The sequence below is a fragment of the Caretta caretta genome, chromosome 4, assembly GCF_965140235.1.
Source record: "Caretta caretta isolate rCarCar2 chromosome 4, rCarCar1.hap1, whole genome shotgun sequence".
NCBI lineage: Eukaryota > Metazoa > Chordata > Testudines > Cheloniidae > Caretta > Caretta caretta.
Window position 1 is genome coordinate 30,294,351 of NC_134209.1, and position 20,278 is coordinate 30,314,628.

The 20,278-nt window shown below is 45.1% G+C and overlaps 1 protein-coding gene across 1 annotated transcript; it reads right to left on the reverse strand.

The window, feature by feature from the left end:
• Positions 1-1,115: 1,115 nt before the first annotated feature.
• On the reverse strand, positions 1,116-17,374 carry LOC125635730 (flavin reductase (NADPH)). The gene is made up of 5 exons (XM_048847781.2): positions 17,004-17,374; positions 14,377-14,518; positions 13,080-13,281; positions 11,503-11,670; positions 1,116-1,424 (listed from the first exon to the last, which is right to left on the reverse strand). The coding sequence occupies exons 2-5, from the start codon at positions 14,509-14,511 to the stop codon at positions 1,267-1,269; spliced, it is 663 nt and encodes a 220-aa protein (XP_048703738.2). The 5' UTR covers positions 14,512-14,518; positions 17,004-17,374; the 3' UTR covers positions 1,116-1,266.
• Positions 17,375-20,278: the final 2,904 nt, after the last annotated feature.

Sequence of the window (20,278 nt, forward strand, 5' to 3'; positions counted from 1 at the left end):
GGCTGGAGGTTTGGGTGGTGGTATTGGGGGAAACTTGCAGAGAGAAGGGTGGAAAAGGGAGCTTGCACTCAGAAAGAAGGTGGTTGGGAATCTGGACAGAAAGGTTTACGGAACCTGCGCTGAGGAGGCAGCAGCACGTCCATGCTCGATTGTTTGGGCATATTGTTATCAAGCACATCTGCCCTGGTGGCAGGGTATACTCAGTTGTGAATAGCAATTCTTATCCATAGTCCAGTCACTGGTATTTTGACATTGAAGACAGTGCTGGTTCTAACAATATCAAAGATAGGAGGATGACAACTAGTAAAATTTGCAACATTTTAAGTAATAATATAAAAAGACTTTAAAAAAACAATACAGCAAGGCACAGAGTGTCATTAAGTACAATTAACTGGTTTAAAAACCCTGTAAGCTTCAGTATGAACTTATCAAATCTGTTGCCCCATATTTGAAGATACAATGCTGCCTTGATTATATATATCCTAGAATGGCTTCCCTTAAAAAGAGCTGAGGGAGACCGCCAAGCAGCAATTTAACCAGACCTGACAAATGGTTGTGTGCTAATGTGAATCACTGACATGACCTTCAACTCCTAAATCTACAGGAAGTTTGTAGCATACAGTTCATATATTTAGATTTCCTAAATTCTAGGACACTGTCTTTTAGCTGAAGAGTAGAATAAACAACATAGTGAGGAGGCTAACAGTCTAGGTACAAAAAGTGACTATGGGCTGGATTCTCCTCTCACTTACACTAGTGTAAATCACGAGCAATTCCAGTGCAGTTACACTGCTGTCAAGCCACAGTGAGAAGAGAATCAGGTCTAACATTTGTGGTGATGGAGTATCTGAAGCAGTAAATGTCTTTTGTGAGTAGTTATATGGTAAAGTAAAGCTGAGGCATTTGATAACTATAGAGAACATTTAGGGCTGAATTTAATGGAGATGTGGAACACCCAAAGCTCTCACTGACTTCCGAGGCAATTACTGGTGCTTATCACCTCTGAGGACTGAGTGAAAATTATTCTTTTGTGACAAGACAAGCGAAGATTCAAACAAACTGTAACTTCTTTAGCCAGGTTCTTTGGATATTAACTTGATCCTGAATACGTAATGTATGATATCGTATTTTAATATTTTATTGAAATTTTGCCTTAATAAAATTTTCTTTTCAAAAAGTCTATCTTGTGTCATAAGTGCTTGATTGTTCTTTGCCGCTGCTCTGGGGTTGGTACTTATGTTATCCTGCCAAAGAAAAATACAACCTCTAGTTGGTACACATTGCCACTCCTTTTTTTATCCATTCGTTACTGTTGAGGAGAGACGGCATGAAGCAAGCTACATCCCCTCTTGCCACTGAGTTGGTTACCGGGTAACCATTTGGATCAGGAACGAAATAGCCTTCATGAGTCAGGATTTCTTTGTCTGTAGGAGAAAAATATAAATGGATATGAACTGTAGGTGGAAAAAACAGACTTGCAGAGTCAAAACATTACATTTCAATTGATTCTCACCTGCCCAACCCCAATGTAAGTACGAAATATCAAGTTAATTTTAAGCAACAGCTATAGAAAGGTACTAGTCTGTATCATTGACAAATCAGGAAATACAGTGGCCACTCTTAAGTATTGCCAGTTGCTTTAGGTCAGTGGTTCTCAACCAGAGGCTCGGGGCTCCCAAGCAGGTTTCAGGAGGCCCACCAAGCAGGGCCAACATTAGAGATGCTGTGGCCCAGGGCAGAAGGCCGAAGCCCCACCACATGGGGCTGAAGCCTGGGGTTCCAATCCCTGCCATCCAGGGCTGAAGCCGAAGCTTGAGCAACTTAGCTTCACAAGGCCCCCAGTGTCGTGGGACCCCAGGCAATTTCCTGCCTGCCGCCCCTTTATGCTGGCCCTGCCTTTTATATGCAGAAAAATAGTTGGTTGTGGCCCAGATGGACAGTGGAGTTTTTATAGCCTGTTGAGGGGGTCTCAGAAAGAAAAAGGTTGAGATCCCCTGCTTTAGGTAACTAAATAACTTCAAGGACTTCTGCAAGATGTGTGATAGGCTAAGTCTAGCGACATCACCTCCCTCCCTCCACCCGAAGACTTCCATCACTCGATTTATGTCTTCCTTTCTATCTTCTTGCTCTCCTTTTCTTCCTATTACAACTCCTGCTTAACCTTCAGGTAGCCACCTAAGAGGACAGATCCTCAGCTAGTGAACACTGATTGAAGTCACAGGAGCACTACCAACTTCCACCAGCTGAAGAGATCTATTACATAGCAATAATGAACGCACCAAGTGTGGTAAGTAATCACCTGGTCTAGTGTGTTACTATCAAGCTATTTTTTGCTTCTACACAGCATTTTTTATCCTTGTAGTACATTAAGAGGGAATTTTGCTCATTTTCAGTTTACTTCCTTACTGCACTTGTACTCATTTAAATTTCTTAAAATAAAGTCTGAAAAACAACAACTTCTAAATAACATTACCTTAGTATTTGCCACATTAGTAGTAGTCTCTATATCACTATCTTATTTATTTGTCTGGAGGTCTATTCTATAACAACTAGTCTATATTATTTATAAAGTAATTAGCCACCCTGAAGCAGGATCTGCCTCACCTTACCCTTGGATCAAAGACTATTCCACACATTTGCCTGCAGCACATCATTACCTAACCTCCCTCCAGAAAAGCCTATTAAAATCTCTTTGGAAGTTAGACAAATGTTTAAAATGGGTCCTGTTACTGTTTTATGGTGGAGCGAGGAAGGTTGAAGTGGCAACATTTCCCAGTTATAAAACGTTGTTCAACATTGCGGAGAGACTGCATTAGCTGGTTTTGGCTAAGAAACAGCGTACAGCAGGTAAACAGTGTTTTTGACAAGTGTCTATCCTGCAAGGGAGTTTTGGTTAAGACTCCAACTCATTTATTTTTCAGTCTCGTTTTTATTGTAAAAATGGAAGCCAAATTCTGCTCACAGCTATGCCAATGTAAATCCAGAGTCACAACACTGAAGCCAGTTGACATTCTCTGGATGCATCAATTGTAGCAGGTTTATAAACTGATATGGTGTAAAAAGTTACCATCTGGTTTTTCCATCTCTCCCAGACCGAGAGAGTCATAGCTATGACAGGACAAAGAGCTTCTCCTCAAGGGAAATGTAATAGCATAAAAAACTTGTTTCCTGATAGCATTTGGCTTGATGGATAAACATAAACATGTTCATTTTTAAATGGGGAATTTAAGTTGAGGCTGAGGTCCTGGGAGAAATGAGCTCAGATCCAAGTAGAAGCTCCCGGAAGCAGCAGCATGTCCCTCCTCCAGCTCCTAAGCGGAGTGGCGGCCAGGTGGCTCAGCACGCTGCTCTGTCCGCAGGCACCGCCCCTGCAGCTCCCATTGGCCATGGTTCTCAGCCAATGGGAGCTGCAGGGGCAGCGCTTGGGGCTGGGGCAGTGTGTGGAGCCACCTGGCTGCCCCTACACATAGGAGTGGGGACATGCTCCTGTTTCCAGGAGCTGCACGGAGCCACAGCACGCATGGAGTGGGGCAAGCCCCAGACTCCGCTCCCCAGCAGGAGCTCAAGGCCCAGATTAAAATGTCTAAAGGGCCAGATGCAGCTCCCAGGCTGTAGTTTGCCCACACCTGAGCTAGAGGGTCAAGAGCTTTTGCCTTTAGTGCTGATTAGCCCAAGATCCCAGCTCTGTGACAGGTTCAAGTGAAATTAGATTTTACGTTTAGGTAGAGTAAACTCCTTTTGTTTTGATAACAATCTTTACTTAAAATGAGGGTGCACCCCAGCAATAAAGTCCACATGGTGAGATACCTTGCTCTATCCCACTCTTGTTTCCCATTGTGCTCAAAAAGGCCTGTATAGAACTACCGTGTATAGGTTTCTGAGTAGCAGCCGTGTTAGTCTGTATTCGCAAAAAGAAAAGGAGTACTAGTGGCACCTTAGAGACTAACCAATTTATTAGTGACTTTTATCAACAAGGTGTTGACAAGCTCCAGCTCTGGGGATCAGTGGGGAGGACTTAATTAAAATAACTCATTCTTAATAACAGTTTGCAAGAACGCAGTGAGATCTATTTCCTCCCGCCCCTCATTTGCAACAAAGGTCTTTTTGTTAGTTTATTAAGCTACTATGAAACCTCACCAATAAGGCTGACATTATTTTTCTAACTCATTTACAATGATCACAGGAAAAAAAGTTAATTCCATGAATTTCTGGAGGGTACACTTTACAAAGATTAAACTGCTCCATGATCAAATAAACCACTGGGATTATCCCCAGCAAAACAGCTTTGCTTGTTGATATGCTATCAGTCCTCGAATATCTTGTTTTTCTCTAAGCATTAACTGCTGCTGCTAGTCTTATAAAATTAACCACGTGTTCTGTTAATAACTGGAGGCCTGATCCTGTAAGGTGGTAACTACTCCCACAAGGTGCTGAGCACTCTCCAGGGAGCTCAGCATCTCCTAGGAGTAGCTCAGTAACTCACAGGATTGGGATCTAAGTCCTTGATCCTGCAAACACTTAAGTACATGTGGAACTTTACTCATGGGATTAATCCTAGTGACTGCAATAGGATTACTCATGGGTGTAAAATGTGTAAGTGTTGAAGGTTGGGGTTTACAGGTGTTTTATTAATATGATAAATAGGGTTTTCAATTAAAAACACAAAGGTTTGCTAATCTGGGGTCTGTATCCTTCACAGGATCTGAAGAATGTAGGGCCCTGAGGAGCTTTACTGCTATATTGAAAGACGTTTAGGACCGTTTTTTTTTTTTTTTAAACCCAGTTATGTGTGCAAAAATTCACAAACAATCGTAAGCCTACAGTACACACCAGAGCAGTTAGACATGTAAGTGATAGACTGTGTGTTCAGATACCTCAGTGTGATTGTGACATATATGGACACTAGTGTGACTATACACACAACATTATCACTTGTGTGATGCTGACTGGCTGAGTGTGATTTTTATGTGAGTACAATTACAAGTGTGATTTACACAGCAGTGCAAACACATTCTTACCAAAAAATGAATCAAGGCAAAACTGTTACTTACAAACTCAGGTGAGAATGACTAAAACATTCACTGAGGTTTGTCAATCTTCCTGGGTCCCTGGTTTGAGTATGGACAAACCTGGGCATAGGGAAAAGCCCTGGGAAAAGTGATCATATGAGGGCATGGCTACACTTGCAGAGGTAGAGCGCTGGGAGTTAAACCAGCCCTTGGAGACCGCAGCAGGGAAAGCGCTGCCGTGTGTTCACACCGTCAGCTGCAAGCATGCTTTTCAAATGGGGGGGTGGAGGGTGTATGTGGGGGGAGAGACAATGTGTTGGGGGAGGGCAGAGAGTGTGTCACATGCTGTCTTGTAAGTTCAGACAGCGGCAGGGGGAAACCCGGATGTCAGCGCACGCACGCACGCACGTGCGCACACACACACACACACACACACACACATCCCTCCTCAGCTGGCTGGCAGGAAAGGGAGCTTTGAAAGGGGATATCTGCAAGCCTGCAGCTGAATTCAAAACAATGATCAGAGTGGCCACTTGACGTCAAGGGATTATGGAATGTTTCCGGAGGCCAATCACAATGCAGTAATGCAACACGTCATCCACACTGAAACCCTGGTGTTTTCAGATGGGGCACAGCAAGCTCTATGCTTTTCATGGTGGTGGATTACCAGGAGCACTCTAGCTGCAAAGTCCGGGCGCTCTAAGCCCTGGTCTACACTAGGACTTTAGATCGAATTTAGCAGCGTTAAATCGATTTAAACCTGCACCCGTCCACACAATGAAGCCCTTTATTTCGACTTAAAGGGCTCTTAAAATCGATTTCCTTACTCCACCCCTGACAAGTGGATTAGCGCTTAAATCGACGTTGCCGGCTCGAATTTGGGGTACTGTGGACACAATTCGATGGTATTGGCCTCCGGGAGCTATCCCAGAGTGCTCCATTCTGACCGCTCTGGACAGCGCTCTCAACTCAGATGCACTGGCCAGGTAGACAGGAAAAGAACCGCGAACTTTTGAATCTCATTTCCTGTTTGGCCAGCGTGGCAAGCTGCAGGTGACCATGCAGAGCTCATCAGCAGAGGTGACCATGATGGAGTCCCAGAATCGCAAAAGAGCTCCAGCATGGACTGAACGGGAGGTACGGGATCTGATCGCTGTTTGGGGAGAGGAATCTGTGCTATCAGAACTCCGTTCCAGTTTTCGAAATGCCAAAACCTTTCTGAAAATCTCCCAGGGCATGAAGGACAGAGGCCATAACAGGGACCCGAAGCAGTGCCGCGTGAAACTGAAGGAGCTGAGGCAAGCCTACCAGAAAACCAGAGAGGCGAACGGCCGCTCTGGGTCAGAGCCCCAAACATGCCGCTTCTATGATGAGCTGCATGCCATTTTAGGGGGTTCAGCCACCACTACCCCAGCCGTGTTGTTTGACTCCTTCAATGGAGATGGAGGCAATACAGAAGTAGGTTTTGGGGACGAAGAAGATGATGAGGAGGAGGTTGTAGATAGCTCACAGCAAGCAAGCGGAGAAACCGGTTTTCCCGACAGCCAGGAACTGTTTCTCACCCTAGACCTGGAGCCAGTACCCCCCGAACCCACCCAAGGCTGCCTCCTGGACTCAGCAGGCGGAGAAGGGACCTCTGGTGAGTGTACCTTTTAAAATGCTATACATGGTTTAAAAGCAAGCATGTGAAAGGATTACTTTGCCCTGGCATTTGCGGTTCTGCCTTTGCAAAAGGTTTCTGGGGAGGGCAGCCTTATTTCGTCCTTCATGGTAGGACACTTTACCACTCCAGGCCAGCAACACGTACTGGGGAATCACTGTAGAACAAAGCATTGCAGTGTATGTTTGCTGGCATTCAACCAAAATCCGTTCACGCGGTGGGAGGAGGCAAAATGCGACCTTGTAACGAAAGCACATGTGCTATGTATGTAATGTTAACTTTCAAGGTTTACCCTGAAAGAGTGTAGCCACTGTTTTATAAAATGTGTCTTTTTAAATACCGCTGTCCCTTTTTTTTTCTCCACCAGCTGCATGTGTTTCAATGATCACAGGATCTTCTCCTTCCCAGAGGCTAGTGAAGCTTAGAAAGAAAAAAAAACGCACTCGCGATGAAATGTTCTCCGAGCTCATGCTGTCCTCCCACACTGACAGAGCACAGACGAATGCGTGGAGGCAAATAATGTCAGAGTGCAGGAAAGCACAAAATGACCGGGAGGAGAGGTGGAGGGCTGAAGAGAGTAAGTGGCGGGCTGAAGAGAGTAAGTGGCGGGCTGAAGACAGGGCTGAAGCTCAAATGTGGCGGCAGCGTGATGAGAGGAGGCAGGATTCAATGCTGAGGCTGCTGCAGGACCAAACCAGTATGCTCCAGTGTATGGTTGAGCTGCAGCAAAGGCAGCTGGAGCACAGACTGCCACTGCAGCCCCTCTGTAACCAACCGCCCTCCTCCCCAAGTTCCATAGCCTCCACACCCAGACGCCCAAGAACACGGTGGGGAGGCCTCCGGCCAACCAGCCATTCCCCCACAGAGGATTGCCCAAAAAAAAGAAGGCTGTCATTCAATAAATTTTAAAGTTGTAAACTTTTAAAGTGCTGTGCTTAAAGTGCTGTGTGGCATTTTCCTTCCCTCCTCCACCACCCCTCCTGGGATACCTTGGTAGTCATCCCCCTATTTGTGTGATGAATGAATAACGAATGCATGACTGTGAAGCAGCAATGACTTTATTGGCTCTGCAAGCAATGATTAAAGGGAGGAGGGGAGGGTGGTTAGCTTACAGGGAAGTAGAGTGAACCAAGGGGCGGGGGGGTTCATCAAGGAGAAACAAACAGAACTTTCACACTGTAGCCTGGCCAGTCATGAAACTGTTTTTCAAAGCTTCTCTGATGCGTACCGCGCCCTCCTGTGCTCTTCTAACCGCCCTGGTGTCTGGCTGCGCGTAACCAGCAGCCAGGCGATTTGCCTCAACCTCCCACCCCGCCATAAACGTCTCCCCCTTACTCTCACAGATATTGTGGAGCACACAGCAAGCAGTAATAACAGTGGGAATATTGGTTTCGCTGAGGTCTAAGCGAGTCAATAAACTGCGCCAGCGCGCCTTTAAACGTCCAAATGCACATTCTACCACCATTCTGCACTTGCTCAGCCTGTAGTTGAACAGCTCCTGACCACTGTCCAGGCTGCCTGTGTACGGCTTCATGAGCCATGGCATTAAGGGGTAGGCTGGGTCCCCAAGGATACATATAGGCATTTCAACATCCCCAACAGTTATTTTCTGGTCTGGGAATAAAGTCCCTTCCTGCAGCTTTTGAAACAGACCAGAGTTCCTGAAGATGCGAGCATCATGCACCTTTCCCGGCCATCCCACGTTGATGTTGGTGAAACGTCCCTTGTGATCCACCAGAGCTTGCAGCACTATCGAAAAGTACCCCTTGCGGTTTATGTACTCGGCGGCTTGGTGCTCCGGTGCCAAGATAGGGATATGGGTTCCATCTATAGCCCCACCACAGTTAGGGAATCCCATTGCAGCAAAGCCATCCACTATGACCTGCACATTTCCCAGGGTCACTACCCTTGATATCAGCAGATCTTTGATTGCGTGGGCTACTTGCATCACAGCAGCCCCCACAGTAGATTTGCCCACTCCAAATTGATTCCCAACTGACCGGTAGCTGTCTGGCGTTGCAAGCTTCCACAGGGCTATCGCCACTCGCTTCTCAACTGTGAGGGCTGCTCTCATCTTGGTATTCATGCGCTTCAGGACAGGGGAAAGCAAGTCACAAAGTTCCATGAAAGTGCCCTTACGCATGCGAAAGTTTCGTAGCCACTGGGAATCGTCCCAGACCTGCAACACTATGCGGTCCCACCAGTCTGTGCTTGTTTCCCGAGCCCAGAATCGGCGTTCCACAGCATGAACCTGCCCCATTAGCACCATGATGCATGCATTGTCAGGGCCCATGCTTTCAGAGAAATCTGTGTCCATGTCCTGATCACTCACGGGACCGCGCTGACGTCGCCTCCTCGCCCGGTATCGCGTTGCCATGTTCTGGTGCTGCATATACTGCTGAATAATGCGTGTGGTGGTTAATGTGCTCCTAATTGCCAAAGTGAGCTGAGCGGGCTCCATGCTTGCCGTGGTATGGCGTCCGCACAGAAAAAAGGCGCGGAACGATTGTCTGCCGTTGCTCTGACGGAGGGAGGGGCGACTGACGACACGGCTTACAGGGTTGGCTTCAGGGAGCTAAAATCAACAAAGGGGGTGCCTGTACATCAAGGAGTATTTCAGGCAGGACTGCACGGAGGGTTCCAATAAGAAATGGTGCACCTAAGTTATCGTTGTTATTGGAACAAGGAGGTTAGCCTGGCCTCTGATTGATACATGGCTAGATTTACCTCGCTGCACCTTCTCTGTGAGTGACTGCAGTGTGACCTAGAGGAATGAGTCCCCTAGACAGGGGAGGAGGCAAATGAGTACAAAACAAATCTGGTCTATTTCTTGTTTTGACCCACTCCATCTATCTTTTACATCTTTGGCTGGCAGCAGACGGTGCAGAAGGACTGCATGCCATCCACATCTCATGGCTGCTCGGCAGAAGATGGTACAGTACGCCTGCTAGCCATCCCCATCTCTTGCCTGCCTGGCAGAAGATGGTGCAATACGACTGCTAGCAATCCTCATCTCTTGCCTGCCTGGCAGAAGATGGTACAGTACGACTGCTAGCAGTCCGTATCGCCTGCCTGCTCACCATAAGACGGTTCAATAGGACTGACTGCAGGACTAAAGAGAATGACCTGGTCAAGTCACTCCAAATGTAGTCCCTGCGCCCATGTCTGCCCAGGCGCTCCCAGCCGACGCGGCCAGGAGCACCTCGGACACGATGAGGACGACTACCAGTCGTATTGCACCGTCTGCTGCCAGAAGGCAAGGGGTTACTGCTACTGTGCAGCAAAGCCGTACCGCGTCTGCCAGCACCCAGGAGACATAGGGTGACGGTTACCTGAGCGGGCTCCATGCTTGCTGTGGTATGGCGTCTGCACAGGTAACTCAGGAAAAAAGGCGCGAAATGATTGTCTGCCCTTGCTTTCACGGGGGGAGGGAGGGAACGGGAGGCTGACGATATGTACCCAGAACCACCCGCGACAATGTTTTAGCCCCATCAGGCATTGGGATCTCAACCCAGAATTCCAATGGGCAGCGGAGACTGCGGGAACTGTGGGATAGCTACCCACAGTGCAACGCTCCGGAAGTCGACGCTTGCCTCGGTACTGTGGAAGCGCTCCGCCGAGTTAATGCACTTAATGCACTTAGAGCATTTTCTGTGGGGACACACACACTCGAATTTATAAAACCGATTTCTAAAAAACCGACTTCTATAAATTCGACCTTATTCCGTAGTGTAGACATACCCTAAGTGCCTTGCCAGTGTGGACTCCTCAAGAATTAGGGTACCCGGGGCTGATTTAATGTGCTCTAACTTGCAAGAGTAGCCAAAGCCTGAGTCAAATCAGCCCCAAATTGTTAATTAGAGGTGAGCTTTGCTTTGGAATGTTGGGTTCACAAATTCAGACAAACACAGAGAGGGTACTACTACTACCTTACATGAAATGAAGTCTAAAAGAGATTTGTCTGAACTCTGCTGAACACCCTGGGTTTCACACAGCTCTAGTCTAGTGCTTTATCTGCCGCAGTCATGGCAAAATGAAATTAACAAGAGCTCTACCTTCACACTAGAATGGAAAACTGAACACAACAGGGCTTGATTTTCCTGCATGCATGGCATGAAGTAAGTAACAGGTAAGATAAATTTGCGGCCTGTCTATTCTTTGATACTGTTCCTTCAATTCGGTGTTTTTCCACTTATTATCCTTGACCCTGGTCCAATGCTCCTTGAAGTTTTTCCACTGACTTCAATGGGCACTGGATCAGGTCCTTGGTTAGTAAAGCTTTGATATAGCAGTCCCTGGAAACATTGGCTAAATGATGTAGGTAACATATAATTGATACCCCTACACTGGAAACATTTATTCTCAAATCCATTTAATACCTTCTTTCCCTCTTTCAGTTTAAAATATTTCGGGCCACCCGAAAGTAATTAACGGTACTAGCTAGATGTCGCTCTGCACTCTTTTCCAGATAGCTCTACCAATGCTCCTCAAGCCTAACTAACAGAACTTGCAAAATACTGAGTGGCCTCAACTCCAAAGGAAAGCTCTTTGGGGCAGGGAGTGTCTTTTTGTTCTGCGTTTGAACAGCACCTTGCACAATAGGGTCTTGGCCATGACTGGGGCTCTGAAGTGCTACCATAATACAAATAAAAACATAGTCAAAATTAAGGCCAATCAGCACCTGCTGCAGGAGGTACTTAACATCTATTCAAAATAAGGACAGTAGGCAATGAGTGGATATCTTCATCACCCATAAGGCCATCAATATTACTCACTGGTTATACAGTCATCAAAGCTTTCCCATAGTTGATGCTGCTACCATAGTTCCTTTACCTGTGGCTGGAACATTTTGAAGTCCTGGTGGCCTCACTACAGTCCAGCTGAGGTCACTGCACTCCTTCTCTAAGTAGTCTTCCATTTGTTTCATGTTGGTAAGCACACTTCTGATGAGTGGCAGGAAGAGAAAACGCACCATGAGTGGAGCATTCTGTCCAGACTCAGCTGTAAGGAAAGAGACATTCTTTTCACTCTTCTCACAGAATTCTTGAACATGAGTTTGGCTATATTGGCTATCACAGCCCTCATGCATCCTCAAGAGATATGGCATCAGTCTAGGTATTGGGACAGAACGGATCCAGACAGGGAAGGTAAACCCAGAGGAGTTCCTTGTGAAGCATAGGAAAGTTGAGAGAGGGCCCCTTTACCATCTTTGGGAGTTTGATTCACTATAGTAAGGGCAGAGGTACGCATTAATAAGGTGAGGGAAGTCTGTAGAGAAAGAGACTGCAGGAGGGAACCAGGAAGCTTAGAGAGAATTTCCAGCAGACCTCAGTCTGTTGTCCTACAGATTTAAAAAACACTTTTTTAATGGAAGTCAAAAGAAGGGTGTTTTCCAGTGTTTAGCTAGCCAATAAAAGAAGGAATTCTAGATAAGCATGATAAACACCTTGGGCCTAGGTACTATAACACCTACTGTATCAGCATCTTCTATCAAATGAGGCTGGTCTGTAATACTGTAAAAGTGGTTCACCAAATTTTCAGCTCTATTTGTAAATGCACCAGACAGGATATATCGTCCAGTCACATGAAATACAATGTAATTTATCATGATCCTTGTAATATTCTGGATAGGATATGAGGTTTTTGGGAAAAATGAAGCCAAGACAGCCTCTAAAGGAGCTATCCCAGGCGGTATGCTGGACTTTGGGGAATTTTAGTGGGTTCTGCTTAGAAATCCAACAAGAAGGGATATGGGGAAAAATTTTCAAAGGCACCTTACTTAGATTGTAAGCCCCTTGAGAAAGGGACTGTCTTTTTGTTCTGTGCGTGTACAATACTTAACACAATGTACTCCTGGTCTGTGACTAGGGCTCCTAAGCAGTACAGTAATACAAATAATAAAGTGACTTAAGAGCCTCAGTCCTATTGACTTGTAAGACAATGTAGAAGGTTAGGTCAATTACGGCTTCTGAAAATTTTATCCCTGGTCAACAACAACAGAACTGCTTGTTCATAGATACTAAGGTCAGAAGGGACCATTATGATCATCTAGTCTGACCTCCTGCACAACGCAGGCCACAGAATTTCACCCACCCACTCCTGCAAAAAACCTCTCACCTATGTCTGAGCTATTGAAGTCCTCAAATCGTGATTTAAAGACTTCAAGTAGCAGAGAATCCTCCAGCAAGTGACCCGTGCCCCATGCTACAGAGGAAGATGAAAAACCTCCAGGGTCTCTTCTTTCCTTCAGTACTGAGACTCTTAATTTTCAGTTCAAGGTTCTCAGGAATCTCAGACACTAAAATCCCCTTTACCCGGTAGACAATAGTAACCCCCCCTGCTTACTTATTCTCTCTGGAGGCAATGCCTAGAAAGATGCACTTGAACAATCCACTGGTTACTGTACTCACGGGAAGTGTACCATGATGTCATGGTTATTACACGGTTCACTGTGGCTAGCCGCATGGCAGCCACTATAGCTTCCATTGAATCTGTGTATCCTGAAATTGCTGAGAAGATCTTGTAGGGGAAGCCCAAGCAGGAAATGACAGCATCTTGACCTTGAAAATGTCCCGACAACAGTTCTGCTGAAAAGATGTTTGCTTCCACCACCTAAAAAGATGTAATAATATCATAATCTTGTCAATACTTCTCTCCCCACCATATCCATCAACATTTCCTTCTCCTGAGGCACAGCGTGATGAAGGGACTTCCCAGGTTTACTCAGAACCTCAGTGGCAGAGCTGAGAATAGAATTGAGAGACCCTAACTCCTGGCCCACTGCCTAATACACTGGACGGCACTGCAGTTCAGTGCCTTCCAGCTCGACAGACTAATGATACTGACCTAGAGGATCAGGCTCTAGAGAGGACCCAGTCTTCAAGGGCGTGTTCACTTCTTTGTTTGCCTGGTCCAAAGTCAATGCTCTCTTCTCCAAGGTCACAAGAAGTCCAGTCAAGGTGTCTGGTGAAGCTGTTCTCTGAGGCAGTTAGACCCCATTCCTGCAAGCATCTCTTGAGAACTGCTGACTGCTCTCAAATCCCACTGAAATCAGCACTCTGCAGGAACAGAGCCTTTGGCAATTCCACCCTTTCAATTCCCAGACCCAAACTGCTGCTGGAGCGCTCATCGTTAAAATTAAAGAAGAAAAGAGCAGGAAACGTGGTATAACATAAAATCTCCTGGGATTGTAGAGATATTGGTTCAGAAAGTAAGGTGGGAATTTCTAATAGGGCAGGAACCTGCAGGTGCTGTATCTGGTTTTCGGAGATCACATGCCACACAAATAATTTGGATGTCATTGGGCAGGCTGACATGTTTTTGTAGAATCATTTGCTCAACCTGAGTTACAATAGCTATCTAGAAAGCTGATCCAAAGCCTACAGAGTCCAATGGAGAGACTTCAATTGAATTCAGCAGGCTTTGGATCGGATCCATAGGCAGTATAAGTACCAGTAGATAAATATAGAATATATTTAGGCCAAGATTAAAAAAAAAAAAATAGTGGTCCTCATTGCTTGTATTATTGGTTGCCTGACTTGAGACACATTAAAATGACCACAATTTTTAGAAAGTGCTGAGCGCCCACCCTCTGAAAATCAGGCCCCTCTAAAGTGTCAAGTTGAGGTACCCAAAATCACTAGTCACTTCAGCAAACGACCTCATATAGAAAACTATTATCTGCTTAGTATTTAAAAAATGAAATACCTTCAGATTTTTATGTTGAATAGTCAGTTTGGTGACATTCCGCACAAGTGCTGTCACTTCATGGCCTTGCTGTAGCGCTTGTGAGACCAGAAACTGACCAGATTGACCTGTTGCACCAAGAACCAACAGCTTCATAACTTATCTGCAAAGAAAGGGCAAGGTTGAGAATGGTTTTGGTTGTGAATAGCTGCCTGGTATTTAAATTTAAAAGGAAAAAAAAAAGGTCTCTAGATGTTTAGGAAGACAGTAACTTTTAAGGTCCAACTGAAGTATCTTGTTTAACTTTGATTTTGGCACAGGAGCTCTCTAGGGACCAGAATGTATATGTTACAATGTTGCGGTATGGAGTCACATGACTGCAGGGAAAGCTCTAGGAGAGACTGCTCCTTGGGAAGTACAGCCCTTCACCCACTCCCCGGTGCAAGTGATGGGAATGAACAGCCTGTACTATGTTTTAGCACTATTCAGCCTGCTCCCATCTTCACTGCTGGCAAGTTCTGTAGGCTAGTAAGGATGCTGCGGCAGGACATGAAGGAATCAGTCACTGTAGTCCACCAAAGGCACGGACTGCAATTGTCCCTGGCTCTTGTACAGGATGCAGAAAAGCTTCTTGGTGTGACCCACTCTCATCTGATTCCCTCACCATCACCTGTTCAAAGGCGAGGGACAATCAACCTCCAAGAGTATGTCTACACAGCAGACATTGGCATTCCAGAGCGAGCGAGAACCTAGGTTGACAGACTTGGTCCAGTGGGGCTCGTGCTAGCACTCTAAATAAATAGCTGTCTAGACAGCCCTTTGAAGTTGCAGATAGGGCTGGAGTTCGGACTCTGAAGCCCACTCCCCTCTCTAGGCATCAGAAGCATTTCTAGTTAACATGGCTATTCATTTGTTTTGTTTTGAGGCAACTATCTGTCATGGAAGTTATGATGGGTAAAGTGTGTAGAAATATTTACGCACACTGTACGTTTCCAGCAGGATCAAGGGGCAGGTGGGAATCTGTCCTAGAACAACTGCTGCTGCTCATCATTCTTTCTAGCTCCTCCCAGACTTTGCTCCCCATTGCCATTGTTAGTGTGGTGCCCATACTTCGGGGCATATTGGGCAGATTGCTGCTACAGTATCAATGTATTTACTTACATTTACCTTATAATTAAAAAAGACCCAAGGCCATCCAGAGGTGCACATAACTATTCTACACAACCACATGTTCCTATCCCAGTTACCCGAGTTCTCCCACCCCCATTCCCTGCTTTGGTCTTGTCTTTTATTAAATTGTAAGTTCTTCAGTCTAGGACTGTCTTCCTGCATGGCCACATAGTGCCTAGCACAATGGGTCCCTGATCCTGGATATGAGATCAACATAAGAATGCCTAAGGAATACTTAGCTCCTATATACTTTGCATTTTTGGTCTCAATGTATTTTATAAGGGTGGTTCATTTTACAGATTGGAAAGATGAGGCATTGAGAGATGGGGTGATCCACCCAAACCCACAGAACAAACTGGGAATAGAACCCAGGCCTCCTGACTCTTAGTACAGTGCCCTATAAACCAGCCTGACAAACTGTAACTTTGAGGTACATAGTTTTCAGCAACTCAATTGGCTCAGATTTGTGTTTTTGATTATTTAAATTCCTTTCCTTTTGTACCTGCTCAGCAGGAGGGCGAGTCTTTTTTCTAAGGAAGAGGTGGAGCAGGAGATTGTAGCCACTTCTTCTGTGATGCGAGGAACCACACCTCATTCGCCCAGTGCCTCTCTTTCCTGTGCTGTTTCCTAGATATCAGGCCTGCTGAGTGATCAAGGACCAGACAGCTGCTTGTATCATTCCAGAATGCAGAATCATCCTCTGGAGCCAGGGATTTCTGCTAGCTGCCATTGCTATATTTTCAGATTGAGACTAAATTCTGTGCTTGTGAGTGTACCTGCATATACTATTTATCTTATTTCTTTGCAGGGCTCTCTCTGGCGTTCACCCCTGTGCTGCCCTGTTCCCTTCTGGGGATTGTTTGGAACAGCTATTCCCCATCTGCTTCATGCTCCCCCCACCAGAAACTCCCTCTTTCCCCTATCACCACATACATTACATTCAGAGATACTGCAATGAGAAAAGACTATTAGATCACCTAGTCCATCCCCTGCCACTACCCATTTGTTCTATACACTCCTTAGGTGTCACATCGAGTAGCAGCAGCAGTGGGGCAAGGGATCAGTGAGAAAGAGAGGGCTGCTTATTTACTGGTTTCAGAGTAGCAGCCGTGTTAGTCTGTATTCACAAAAAGAAAAGGAGGACTTGTGGCACCTTAGAGACTAACCAATTTATTTGAGTATTAGCTTTCGTGAGCTACAGCTCACTCCGATGAAGTGAGCTGTAGTTCATGAAAGCTTATGCTCAAATAAATTGGTTAGTCGCTAAGGTGCCACAAGTCCTCCTTTTCTTTTTGCTTATTTACTGTATCATATAATCAGTCCAGGATATTCCATAAGACTATTCAGTAGGAATTTAAACAGGCCAAGTTCTCCTTGCCCCACCCAGCACCACTTCTATGCTCTTATCTGTCTCCTTGTTGCTGAGAAGTGACTTTTCCCCAGCCCATTCTTGAATACAAACTAAAACAAATACTTACCAAAATCACTTGTTGGAGTCCAGTGATGGGAGATGGCTATGCCCCTTGGTTAGAGCAGTAGCTAGAAGTAGCTCTGCACCAAACTCTCCAGAGAGTCTTACTGCATTTGTGTATGGGAGGCCGGAACTGGATTCAGGTTTCCTTTTCTGTCATGTTCACACTAAGTTCTCCAAACAAAATCCTCTGAGCATGTATGTATTGACCCCTCCTCTTCCTACCTCCTACAGGCTCTGCCTCCCTGATTGTTTTACTTGCCTAAAAATAATGTCTTCATTACTTTTGGTTTGTTTTTTACCCATTTTGAGGCTTATCACTAATTTCCCACAGTCCAGCCCCATTCCCTTCTATCTATTACAACATGAACAATCTTGCTAACGCAGCAGAAAGTCACAGGCAGGGAGCCTGCAGTGCTGGGATGTTGCCACGCCTCCAGTGTCTTGTTACACACAAGTTATGCAAGGTGGAATGAAACCCATCAACCACATTAGCTAGGCTGTCAGCAATACAAATTGCCACTGATACTGATTGCATCTAGACACTGTTTCTGGGACTTCTCTGACGTGGGGTCTCCATTTTTCAAGAGATCCTGATTTTGCAGAACAAATTTGTAGAACCGTGGGGTCTGCTGCTGCCGGAGCACATTGATTACTGTTTGGGGTAGTGCCTAGAAGCCTCAGTCAAGTGGGGACCTGGGATGGGTGTATAAACACCACAGTGGCAGTGACAGTGGGAGGGGGAGCCAGAGAGCTCAGTTAGCACATTCTGTGGCACCTGGAGTGGAGAGGCAATGAAGGATTAGAGCCAGCTGGGGACAGCCAGGCCAGGCTTCCTATAAGGGAAGGATTGCAGGGTAATAGGGGGAAGGAGATGTAGAAGAAGAAGAAGAAAGGTTGGGGTGGGTTTAGATTTACCTGCTGGAAAAGGAACTGTGGTGAGGCCTGTAGGAAGGAGTTTGTAGTGTGGGACTGTCCCTGAAGTATCTGGATAGCTGGTGCAAAAAAGAGAGACTCCTAAAGCAGGTAGGGAAGAAAGAAGCCCTGTTAGTCAGCAGCTCAGGCAAAGCTAGGCATTCAAGGAGACAGCTGCAGGGCTCAGTAAGATAGGGAGACAGAACTCTGCAGAGCCTGAGAGTAGGGTAATGAGTCTGCAGGGAACCACGTCCAGGTAGGGTGGAAGAGTTGTTGTTCCTCTGTCTTTGGACATTGTCTACCTGGGAGGGGTAGGTATGTCAACACTACAGGCAGGGGTGTGATTTGCGGCTCATGTAGATAAACCTGTGTTAGCTTGTGAAAATAGCACTGAGGAGGATAGGCCTACGTCAAAGCTCATAAAAATAATGCTCCTTCAGCTGCACCTATGCCATTATCAACAGCTATTTCTGTTGCTCCACCTACATGTGTGACAAATTAAAGATAGCAGTGTTCCTGCCCTGAGGTGATTACAATATTATGTTGAGACGCTTGGAGGAAGAAGACAAACACCATCTGGGGAAAAGGGCGTTGGGAAGATGGAGGCTAGAGGCATGAAACAATGTAGTTGCTGATGCAGCTTGAGGGTTAACCTGTTTATTTTCTCTCTATTCTCCTTCCCACACTCATGCAAATACAGTACAGCACTATGTTAAATGTAAACTACTAAAAAAATAAAGGGAAAGCAGTATTTTTTTCTTCTGCATAGTAAAGTTTCAAGGCTGTATTAAGCCAATGTTTAGTTATAGACTTTTGAAAGAACAACCAGAATGTTTTGTTCAGAGGTCTGAACATTTCAGAGTTACAGGCAACCGCCATTCCCAAGGTGTTTGTAACTCCGAGGTTCTACTGTATGTTTACTAAAAAGAAAAGGAGGACTTGTGGCACCGAGACTAACCAATTTATTTGAGCATAAGCTTGAAGTGAGCTGTAGCTCACGAAAGCTTATGCTCAAATAAATTGGTTAGTCTCTAAGGTGCTACAAGTTCTCCTTTTCTCTTTGCAAATACAGACTAACACGGCTGTTACTCTGAAACCTGTATGTTTACTGTAGTAGATATCTTGCGCAAGGGATGGTACCTCTTCTGTAGATAAACCTCTTTGAAGCCAAGGCATGACCACACATAAGTTAATTATTTACATTACGATACTGAGGGTAAATATTTCAAAAGCATCTAAGTGACTTAGAAGCCCAAACCTCATTGCATTTCTGGGAAGTAAGCCACATTCTCCATTCCAACTTGTGTCAAATGTTGCTGGTGGAATTAGAACTGGAAGCCACAAACTCTCCATGGTGCTGTTGTCATGAGGGAGTAATTATTTATTAACTTTTATAGCCACATGCATTTCTAGGACAGGTTTTCAGTGAAATACTTCATTGATTTTTTTTTTTTAAATGTATACAGTAAAACTGCTTTGAAGACTTGTGGGAGGTACACACAAGGACTTTGGTGAATTCATCTGAGTTGTTATCAAGGAAACATTTAGTTGTTACTTGAGATCATCCAATATCTGTTTACTGGATGTTTCAAAAATTAGGATAAACACCTTAAAAATCATATTCCTTTGCTTTTTGGGCTTCCTGAATCTGGAAATCTTTGCCCACCAGATTTATTGATTCTGAGTTAATAGTCTTAAATGTAACATAAACTGGATAAAAAGATAAAAACGTTCCATGTAAATCTCATGCTACTGAGCCCTTCTTGCACTTTGTATTTTGTGTATTGATTTTAAAGCACCTTGAGATGCACTGGGCTCATGAAAGTGCTAATTCAATTAACTTTGGATTGGAATTTAATGATAAATCCCAGTCTCTCCACTCTGGACACAAAGTCACGCCAATTTAGGGGAGATGTGGGATGACTGACTGGACCAGGTGGGAGTGGCTGGTGGATGGAGTCTCTTGTTCATTGCTGTGAATCCAACCTATGAACTTAAAACAATGTTTAGGTTCGAAGACATCGGTGCTGATGCCTCCAGAGGTTGCACTTGCAGAGTAGCGAAAGACATTGGCTGTGTATGACAAAAGCTAGAAACATTTCTACATTGAATTCATCTTAAATTAAAAAAAACAACAACAGTGGCTTAAGAGTTAAGGCATGGGAGGGGGGAAAACACAAACAGGAAAAAATAAAGTACAGTCAAATAAAGCCAAAGAATTTGGAGGGCTTAAAAATGTTAATCTAAGACCCAGTCTCGCGTGAAAAAGAAGCAGCAGTGCCCTCTTATGTCAATACAAACTTAAATATGTCTCATCTCATCTGCTCTTATTACCTGAGGAGTTTTAGACGAGCTTGGTTGGTCAAT